Source organism: Myotis davidii, unplaced genomic scaffold, assembly GCF_000327345.1.
Source record: "Myotis davidii unplaced genomic scaffold, ASM32734v1 scaffold743, whole genome shotgun sequence".
Lineage (NCBI taxonomy): Eukaryota > Metazoa > Chordata > Mammalia > Chiroptera > Vespertilionidae > Myotis > Myotis davidii.
Genome location: NW_006296221.1, coordinates 2016414 through 2027730, shown reverse-complemented (window position 1 = coordinate 2027730; position 11317 = coordinate 2016414). Strand labels below are relative to the sequence as shown.

General features: G+C 45.1%; 1 protein-coding gene across 1 annotated transcript in view; it reads right to left on the bottom strand.

Moving 5' to 3' along the window:
- Positions 1–11317, bottom strand: part of CCDC149 (coiled-coil domain containing 149) — a 66033-nt gene that overhangs the window by 4721 nt on the left and 49995 nt on the right. The window contains exons 10-11 of the mRNA XM_015568682.1: positions 10918–10994; positions 4795–4911 (exon numbers count right to left, since the gene is read on the bottom strand). Coding sequence (XP_015424168.1) covers positions 4795–4911; positions 10918–10994 — 194 coding nt within the window. The remainder of the gene's footprint in view (positions 1–4794; positions 4912–10917; positions 10995–11317) is intronic.

Sequence of the window (11317 nt, the reverse complement as noted above, 5' to 3'; positions counted from 1 at the left end):
CAGGAAGCTTGTTCAAATGCAGGCTCCCAAGCCCCACCCCAGACCTACTGGTTCAGAATCTGCAGTTTAACAAGATCCCAAGCAACCTGGGTGCACATTGCAGTTTGAGAAACACTGTGAGCTTAAAACACAAACCTGACCATGCCTTTCCCAGCTGTCAAACCTCCAGCCTGCCCTTAGCCTGAGATTCAAGCCTTCAGTGACCCAACATCCACTGAACTTTCTACCTGACGTCCCAACTCTTCTCCTTATAGCCCTAGGCTCCAGCCACATGGAACCTTCACAGCATCCCAGCCCCACCAGCTGCACCTCTGCTTAGAGCAGTGATGGCGAACCTGTGACACGCATGTCAGAGGTGACACGCGAACTCATTTTTTTGGTTGATTTTTCTTTGTTAAATGGCATTTAAATATATAAAATTAATATCAAAAATATAAATCTTTGTTTTACTATGGTTGCAAATATCAAAAAATTTCTATATGTGACACGGCACCAGAGTTAAGTTAGGGGTTTTTCAAAATGCTGACACGCCGAGCTCAAAAGGTTTGCCATCACTGGCTTAGAGGGTTAATTCTTCCATGACCATCACTACTCTACGTATCCAGATGGCCACCTCCTCCACGAAGCCCATCTGATTAAATCTGGTCAGAAGTCATCTCCCCACAGTCCTAATCCCCACAAGGCTGTGTCTGGACCCCAAGAGAACATAGTACTTCTTGTTACCCTTGAATGATTATCCATATATAGTTAGCTTATAAAAACCACCTGAGGTATCAAATCTTACCAGTACCTGGTTAATTTTTTAACTTTGCCAATGTTCTGTAGTAGGGGTTCAATAAATAGCTTATTAAATGTTTGAACATATACATTAACACATGAATCAGTGAATATATTAGCATATTTAAACACCATGCACTAATTAATAAAGCAATCCTTGAATTTATTGTTTTTGTTCTCAATTGTATTCAGGTTGCTACCCTAAGAGTTCTTAAAATGGCATTTTCAGGGGGTAAAAAGAGAAAGATTTCTAACTCACATAAACATTTTGAGGTAGCCCAGGGAAGCAATTACATAATTTTCACACTAACAAATAAAAATTTTATAGCAGTTGTGCAGGGGACATGGGAAACACTGAGTCAAAATGAGCGAGTTTCCAGAACAGAGCAAGAAGCCTTATCCTAGAGGAGTAATGGATGGTTTTTTCTACAGCGACACTTTCCACCAGCCTGAGGTGAATAAACTCCTTCTGGAAATTACTCTTAGGATGTTACTTCTTCCAGGACACTTACCAGTATATTCTGGTGGCCCTGAAAAATCAATTAACCTTACCAGTGACAACCTAACCCCTACACCATTTGTAGTGTTTATCCCATGGATCAGGTTAATCTTCTCAGCCTTAATTTACATCTAAGTGAGGGGGTTCTGAATTAACACAGGGGACTTTTGGTCGCTGGCACTTTGCCTTGTGCCGTTTCCTTAGGTGACAGTCTGCTCATAATCAACTGTATGATCTTTTTGAAAATAGCAAGCCTCTGAGATGAGCAGGGAGAACTTTTAAACTTTGCTTTTTGGGTGTGGGGAGGGGAGCAACACTGCGGTCATCATCAGAGGTCGAAATGCAGCTGCAGAAGGGAATGGACGAGGCGGAAATTCTACTGTTTGGTTCTAGTGGGGATTGTTTTCTGAGAAAGGCTAGCTTTTCAGAGCCTCAGGACCTTAAATATACAGGGGCCAGGCTCCAGGAGTGGCTTACGGGTCTGTAACAGATTTACCAAAACACTCCTCCCCTTTGTTTATCCAACAGGTACGTAAAAAATATATTCAAGCCATTGACAAAGAAAATTTACTGAAAATGTCACAACTGTTGAGCCAAAACAAGGACCTTGGCTACTTGCCGTGGGGACAAAATCTTCCTTTCATTCTGTGATTCTGGAACGTTAATGCTGAAGTTGTGGGAATTCCATCTTCCCTGTGAGAACAAAGGCATAGCATTGCCATTTTCATACAAGAGAGATTTCTGAACTGGTCCAGAGTAGGAAAATATTATTATAAATAATAGTAATTATTCTGTGCTGTTTAGCCAACAGAATTAGGATCATTAATACTTATTAGTAACAATACACATATTAATAATGATGAGGCAATCAACGGATACAAATACATTATGACACAAATAGTGTGGAAAGAGAAATATATTTTCTCTAAAAAAATGAAGTAACAGTAGCTCTTTGAAGGAAAGATTGCTAGGTCCCTGAAAATGTGTTCCACACCCCCATCATTGGCCCAATGGGGACATTCGTCTTCTTTTGTTAACCGGTCTCTGATGGGCTTTGTCCTCAGAGCGTGAGCTGCTTTCAGTTGGAATTAATCAGAGATGCCGCAGTGATGAGGAGGCCATCCCAGGCATGACAGCCGCGACATAAATGCTTCCTTGTTCCACCCGTGCTGGTGCAGGACTGGCTGGAACAATGAGAGCTAATGATGGAACCCGGGAAGCGATCATTGTGAATCAGGCCATTACATATGCCTTCCTGGTGAAAATCAAGCCAGGCTTAGGCTCCCTTTCAGTGTAGCAGCCCTCCCCCCCGACCCCCTGGGGGGTCAGCAGCCCAGAGCAGACAGAGGGCATTGCTCTCCATGTGGATCTCAGATGCTGGTAGGGGATGACCACCAGCTAAGACATGTTCTAGATTGCACAGCGGGCCACGCTGTGTTTCAGACCAGCCTTGCAAACAGCCACGTGCTGCTGGGCTGGGAAAGTCCCAACTTTGCCTTCTGGCCAATTGTGTGACCCACCCAGGTCAGGGGCTCTCTCCAGGCATTCTCCCTGCATGTGCATGGGGATCTCTCTTGAAATCCCAGACCTGTCCTAGCTTCTATCTTACCATCCCAGCACTATGATAAGTGATTAGCACAGGTTTCAAAACACAGCTGTCTAGATGTGTGAGTGAGCTTGTGGAGCCCATCTGACCCAAAGACTTGTAATAAATAATACACAGTTGCTGCTTTCAGGGTGGTTTGTTATACAAAAATAGCTGACTGGTTCAGCTGGTTAGTACAGTTTGATGGAAGCACAGTTTTCATATCAGAGAAACCTAAGTAAGATTAGAAAGGCCGGCCAGGCCAGGTCGCAGAGCTCTGACTTTAAGTGGAAGATAGCTGTGAGCCACTTGAGAGTTCTGAGTGGGGTACGAGTGGGATGGAAATCAGTGCTCCAGAGGCTTCATGTTAAAGCAGCAGGATGAAGATGGGATGAAGTCAGGAGAGTCTGGGAGGCAGGAACCCTAGGATGGAAGCCCTGCAGTGGAGGTAAAGTGGGCCTGCACCAAGGCAGAGGTGGTAGGAATGGAGGTACGAGGAACTCTGAAGAAAGGGTTTGGCTAAAGGCCAGGAGTGGATGGGGAAGGAAAGCTGACAGTGGTCAATGATGGTTCTAAAGTTTCAAACCTGGAGAGCTGCTGAGAGGGGGATGACAAAGGGAGGAGGCAGGAAGAGTTGGGGATATCATACTGAGGAGTCCGGGGAATATTTCGGTGGGAAAGATTGAGCTTTGGGAAATGTGGGACCGTAACTCTGTAGTTGGCCCCGGGCACGGGGGCAATTTTGAGAGTATTTTCAGAGAGGTGATGGCTGAAGGCATCGTTCTGAGCAAGAGAAGATGGAGAAGAAATGTAGATGTTCATGAAAGAATCTTGACACTGCACGCAAGGTGTATTAGTCAAGTACTGCTTTGTAACAAATTACTTCAAAACTTAGCAGCTTAAGACTCAGGAGCCTGGGAGCAGTTTATCTGGGTGGTTCTGGCTAATGGTCTTTCATGAGGTTGAATGTCAAACGTTGGCCAGGGCTGTTGTCATCTGAAGGCTTGACTGGGGCTGGAGAAGCTGCCTCCAAGGTGGCTCCTCACATGGCTGATGCTGGAGGGCTCAGCTCCACACCACGTGAATAGCATGGAGGGATGCTTGAGTACCTTCCTGACATGGCAGCCAGCTTCCTCCAGAGTGAATGATCCAAGACAGAGAGAGCAAGGCAGACCCTAAATGTCTTTTATGACCTAGCCTGGGGAGTCACGTACCATCACTTCTGCTGTATTCTGTGAGTTACACAGATCAACCCTGATACAATGCAGGAGAGGACCACAGTAGGTCATAAATTCCAGCAGAAGGGGGTCATGTGGGGCCATTTTGGAAGCTGGCAACCACACTGGGAATGGAGGAAGAAGACAAGCCAAACTTAAAAAGACGTGAAGGATGTTGAGTTGGAGAAACAAGGCTGCCATATGGAAAGAGATCTGCCCTCACACCTGCTGGCTCCTTTGGCACCCTTAATGGTCCCCTTCAGAACACCCCGCCTCCAGAAAGTGCGCCTGGGAGTGGATACAACTCTTTCTCCATGCAACTGATTCCCAGGCCACGTACCATGTGCCAGGCAATGTGCCAAGGTTTCCCTGAGGTTGGCACCATCACTTATAGATAGGAAGACAGAGGCTGAAGTTACTAGTCCAAGTTCTCACAGCCAATACGATGTGGGGCTGGAATAGAAACCCAAGCCATTCAACAAACTGAGCTCTCACTCTTAACCTCTGTGCCACCATCCAGAGAGCACAGGGATCTGCGTTTTTTGGCTAGAAACGCCAAACAAGAAGAACCCATGGGAGCATCAAGAAAGGAGTAAGAAAGAAACACAAGGAATGACCCAGCAGTGCCACAGAGATGGACAGGACTGATGTCTACTGAGCCCTCTTCTGTCCCAGGCACAGGCCAAGCAAGGACCGAGAAGCTGAGGTGTGCTTACCATCCTTGGGTTTCGCTTTGTCCTCAGTGGGCTGCTCGGCGAACTTCAGCAGTGGGGACCTGGACCTCTGTGTCGTGGGGAGAGTGGAGTCGCTGAGCATTAGAGTGTCCTTGCCCCCTGTTGTGGAGAAGGGGAAAGTGAACATATTAGTCCTCAATGGAGTTGCTGCTTCTTTCACCTCCCTGCCCCTCCCCTCCCCGCCCACATAATGGACTGGCTGGTGAATAAGGCACCTTCTTCAGTCGTAGGTAAAACTGGGGAAGGGCAATGGCCAGCAGGTGCTTTCTCTCATGCGAAGATAGGGAATAGCTGTCTATGAGTCCTGAGAATCTGCTCAGGGCATGGCTGACCGCAAACACCTGTACGTTAGCTGAAAACTGAGTGGCAGTGGCACTGATCAGGGTAAGATAATAACAATAATAACAATAACAACAGCATCACAGCAGACTTTGGAACTGCCCTACAGTGTTTGTGTTCTGGACTCCATCACCTGCTAGCTGGGTGACTTCAGGCAAGTCAGTTAATCTCTCTCAGCCATAGAACCCTCATCTGTTAAATAAGGACAAATAATAGCACCCACCTCACTAGGTGGTTTTGATGAATTAATTCATGTCAAGCACTTAGGCATTTAGTCAGCACTTGGTAAATGCCACCTATTCAAATTATTACTTTAGGAGGCACTTCCATAGCACTGTCATAGACAGCCTGTCTGATTTAATTTGATTTGGTCATTAAGATTGAATAATAACTCTGTCATAAGTCAGGTAGTATCAGGTTCCTCAAATTATCATAGCTAAACTTGCACTTAGAACATACAGTCCCAGACCAGCCACAACCTTTACTCGATTTGCATGAACTCCCTAAGTGGACAGAGAAAGTCTGAGGCAAAGAGAAGGAGGAAAGGGAAACCATTATAACTCTATTCTCAAGGCCAGTTACAGAGCGAGGAGCAGGGAAGTATGGCTTTGAAACATGAGCACCTTGAACACAGACACAAAAGGTGTGGACAGAAAGCAATGCTGCCACGGCAGTGAAGACAGCCCAATAGGCAGGACTGGATCCCAAACTTTGCTCCGGGAAGCCTTGGGACCCTCTCGGTGGGAACCACTGTGCCAAACCCCAAACCCCAGGGGCAATGTCCCAGCCTATGCTCCAACCTTAGCTGTCTAACTTTGTGCAAGACCCTTTCTAAAGCCGTCATTAGCTGTCTCTGGGGCTCAGGTCAGAGGCTCTAAAGTCCTACTATCTTGGTCAGTTTGAGATTCAATGGAGCACAGAGTGGGATTTGAGTGAAGACTTCCACTCCTTTGGTGAACCTAGACTCTACCTTGGAGTCCTCATCTATATATATAAAAGTCTAATATGCGAAGTGTCCCCTCGGGAGTTTGACCGACCTGGAGTTCGATCACTTGCTATGATGTGTGCTGACCACCAGGGGGTGGCATGGGACGAAGGGAGGCCCCAGCTGGCAGCCAGAAGCCGCTCAGGAGCCTACCCATGCATGAATTTCATGCACTGGGCTCCAAGTTTGTTGATAACACTATCTTCCCATGAGGCCCAGTCTTATTAACTTGATTTCCAAGACTGTATTAGAGAGTTTACATACGTTAGGTGTTTAACAAGTATCAGATAAACGTGTGAATAAATGGCAGGCGCATGCTTGGGAACCCTGATGTTCTGGGAGCAGGGTGCTTGCTGCTACCTCAGGCAGACGGCCTATGTTATTAGAGCCATAGCACTCTGGTTTCTCTGGTATCTGAGGGTCATGCTAGAAGAATAGAAGTCTGATAGGAGCTGACCCTGAAGTTCTCCAGTGGCACAGCTATTCTTCGCATATGGAAAAAATCCAGAAATCTTCAGGGCCACAGTCTGGAGAGGTTTCCCAAAGAAAACCATTGGGGTATTGTTAAGTGACTCTCAGAATGAAGTCAACGTAATTAGGTCTCCCTTTGAGCTGCAAAGATACCATCTGGAAATACCTTGAGGGCTTAATGGTTACTATGAACCCACAGCAGATGCCTCAGGATGGACTTTTCTCACCACCGAGGCCACAGTTACTGTTCTCAAGTCAGGGGAAAAACTGTAATTCCCGACCCATTTTTTTTCCAGTGGGCAGGCTGGCAGCTCCCCAGCTTTAAGGGGACTCAGTAAAAGACACACTCTGCCTCTCTGTGTCCCAACCAGCCTTCCAAGTCCCCACTGCCTTGGTGGCCAAAGAATCAAAATTATGGGCCGAACTGGGAGCTGGCTGAGATCCTCAGCCCTTCCTGTCACGAGGAAATGTCTAGGGTGGAATGTCTTGTGGCCCTCTCAAGCCACAGGGCATCATCCATTCCACATGGCCCCTCCAAAATGCTGGCACCAGCAACAGTAAACCTCTCCAGGAACCCGAGTAACAAGCGTGTAGAGAAGAGAAACAGAAGCCACCAGTCATTCATGTTCAACCAAGGTGGTGACTGGGGAGAAGATACCTACTTCCCTACATGCCTGCCTGGGGAGATCATTTCCTAATCTTAAGGCTAAATGCCCAGGTTTGGTCATTCTTGCAAAATATTTGAAGGATTCAAAGATCTTTCTTAGGAGAATCCCGGTTCTATTGTTTCTAACTCAGTCCAGATTCCATCTATATTGACTACATTGAGCTCTAATCTGATGGCCTGCTGTTGCAGTTTCCCTTTGGTTTGTAGGACTGGAGGATGAGGAGTGGGCAAGGGACCCCAAACTAGAGTCAAACTACAACTGTTGTAGAAGGTTCGGTTCCATTGAACTGGTGTTTGGGCTTCTGGAAGCCCCCTGATTCCTTCTAATACAACATCCCTCATCTCCTTCTCTAAAATTGACCAAGAACTTTCAAAATACACATTTTTCTCCTTAGGCTGATGCTTACGTGGAGACGAGAGAATTTAAATGAAAAGCTCCAAGAACCAGGCTCCATTCTTGCCATATTTGTTCTGGCTTATCGTGTCTCTTTCTAGAGTCTGAACACACACAGGGCATCTTCTTTCTGAGCTCCCCAAGCACCATTCTCCATGCAGAGGCCAGCACAGGGCTGGGAGAATGAGGCTGACAGGGAGGCGGTGGGGAGGGCGGGCAGTCATTCCTTCCTGAGAGTTGTGGTCAATATGGCCAACCCACCCTCTGGCTTCCTCACAATAGCCCCATACCTTTTCCACCTCTCAGAGATGGGATAAACAGTGTGGAATATGCTTTTCTATCCAGACAAATTTCATTTGTCAGACTTGTCTACTTCAAGGCAAGATCACAAGTTTGCCCTAACTCTATCAAAGAACATCAAGAGCCACATACTGTTGACTGAGAGAATAGGGAAGGAGGGAGGAGAGAGTCAAAGTAACATCACAGCATGCTCCATGCCCTGCAGTTATTCTGCCTTGTAGCCACCAATGGTTGGCTCCTTCACTGCTGGCCTTTAGTGTCTCAGAAGAGACAGTTCTGGCTTCTGACTTTCCCTTCTCCAATCCAGCTTGCTTTGTGAACCATTCCTCATCTGATCTTCCCTATGGTCTCCTCTCCAAATTGTAGTTCCTAGGACAGGTGGCACATGAAATGATGAGCTGAACACCTGGGTTTTAACACCAGCCACTGTGGCCTCAGGAATCATCTAACTTCCTGGACTTCCTTAAGAAACTTTCCTTACCTCAAGTGAAGGGATCAGACCAGCTCAGGAAAGGGTAAATGTTTTCTCTCACATGTCAACTCTGACCAGGTGGCGGCTTCCTGGAAAGCCAGCAGTGGGAGGCTGTTCTGAGGGCCACATGTGAAATCATCAAAGAAGAGCAATGCGATTGATTAGCAATATCTGCCACTACCATGGGAATGGGTGTGGTGTAATATACACCATGTCTTTGCCATCCTTGAACGTTTTGCTCTCCACTGTCCTTCCAGGGCTAGTATTCAATGACACCTCACACACCAACATCTTTATCCTTCAGCACTTAATTATGTGCCATTTCCTTCTTTCCTCTCACTTCTTGATGTACATTCCTCTTGCATCTGTAACAGGACTGTGGGTTCTTGGAGCGGGTCAGGGGCATCTCTGAAATGGCTGGTACAGAACTAAATTCACAAAGTGATGCCCAAAAAGGTATCAACAGGTTTGAAGGGCTGATTTCCTGGAGGAAACCCTGAGGCTTTCAAGATGATGGTGAATGAGAGAGAGTTAGCAACTCTCTGAAACCACTGAGACTCAGATCCCTCCATCTGGCTGAAACATTATGATTTGGCTCCCACGTGGAGAAAGCAAGAGGAAGAGGAAGAAGAGGAGAAGGAAGAGGAAGGATGAAAAAGTAGATAAAAGAAGAGGACGACCAGGAGGAGGAGGAAGAGAAGGGGGAAAGAACACACTGCTTCTTGCTCCATAATTGGAGCCGTAAAACAATGGAGCTGTAAAACAATGAATAGGCAGAGGGACTGGTCTGATTTATGCTGGAAGAGGCCCACCCCTTACTCTCACATGGCTTCGAGAATGATCATAAGGCGCTGCTTCCTGTAACATCCTTCATCACTGTGCCAGGGCAAGCTATTCCACTGGGAAATTGCCACTTTTTTCCTGCCCTCCCACTTTGTATCTATGCGGAGGCCAGTGATGAGAACAAACATGTCCATGGCATAAAATCCATTCAGCCGGGTTCCTCAAAGCTAATTTCACCATTTAATATTTGCTTTGTGCTAATTAAATTCTCCATTTCAATTGACTGTTCTAATCAGGGATGTACAAGGATACATAGAGAATGCATTTCTACTTATTTACATGCGGGGTGGATATTTATGCACTAATGATATTAGCCACAAACACAAAAATGTCGAATAGAACATACTCCCAAATCCTACTGAAACGTTGTAGCTCAGGCCTTCAGGCAGCAAAAGGAAGGAAAGAAACAATTGTTATTGCACAATAGCCATTCGAACCTCGACCAAACATCACCAGAAAGAGAAAATTCTCAGCATTCATTGTTATTCAACTCCCAGCTTTTTACATGCGTTGTAGAAATAAAACATTGTGAAATTTCACTAAGTCATTTGGAGAGGGAGTGGGGAATCCAAACTTCAGTACAAGCACAGAAATAGCAATCTGACTGCACAAATAAACGATAAATGTGCCCGACCGTGTTGAAATTCAATGCAAAGAAAGAAAGGCCTTCAAAGAAGATAAGGTTTTAACTGCATCAAAAGGTTCTGTGCAAAATGGATCATTCAAATCCCCAGGATGGCACTCGCCACTAATTAGTTTTGTTAGGTCTTTTGACATCAAGTTCAAGGAATCGCTGCTCAAAATTCCAATTTATGAAACACACTTCCAGGCAACCTAAGGCAGCGATTCAGATTTACATTAACAAACGTGTTGTTGTTCATATCCCCGTGGCAATGTTCATTCCCTGGACGTTACAGGTAAGCGACGGATACGAATCAAGGGTAGAGGAGACTAGCTTGTGTAGAAAGGTTAAGTAACTAAAAATATATGTACAACGTTGCTTCTAGGGGCAGAGGAGGCATGGGAAATGATAAGGACAAGTTTCTGGAATGTGTAAAGGAAAAAGGAGAATAGCTGACTGGGGTCTATGAAGGGGTTATTTTACCACGACAAGCAGAATAAATACAGTTAATTGATACTGTGTACAACTGTGAAAAAAAATCTCCACAGGAAATTTTGATCTTCAAGCTACGTTAAAAATGGGGTGGGGAAGAGAGGAGAAGGAGGTTGGTAAGTGCATGAGGGTGAGAATATTTGTTTTTTCTTATTTCCACTTTTAGGGTTGATGATTAAATTGAACAAATCTTTATAAGACACCTATGGTGACAAAAATGAAGCAATTTACTATATTCACAAAGTTTACAAAAAACATATAGCCACGTGGACTGACCATTTCAGAATTATGTTAGCAAAACTTCATAGTTATGTAGATGAGAACCTGCATATGTATTGCACTTGACTGATTTCCCTCCAAAATGATGGTTTCCAAGTTTAAAGCACTTGTAGATTTCTCAGCAATTATCTTAGAATAAAAGGACATTGGAAAGGTAGAATCTTCTTTGCAAATTATGAGAGCACTTCCTTTTTTAAAAAAAAAAAAGAAAGAAAAAGAAATTTTATGAAGTCCTGTTTACCTGGGAGACTCCACAAACCGGAAACTTCCAGAGTTCTTAATTTTTTCTCCAGTTCAGCCACCCGATTCCCTAGGATTCTGGAAAAGGGGAGAATATTGCAGCAGACAGATTAGCAGGCATCTCATCAGCTTGCAAGCCTGTGAGCAGGCGACTTGGGAAACCCACTAGTACACTAAGAGAAAATGTTTTGAGATTTAAGATACATGCTAAAAATGGGATACACACACACACGCACATTCTATTGGAAATACATATAAAAATAAAGTGCATAAGTGTTTAAAATACTAAAATGTTGCCATTGAAGTGACTCCTCTCCCAAAAAGGTAGTTCCTCTGAGAAGCTAAAGAATTATTCCACCATTGCCCAAACATCTTACAGAATTTCTATGTAGGAATTGCTC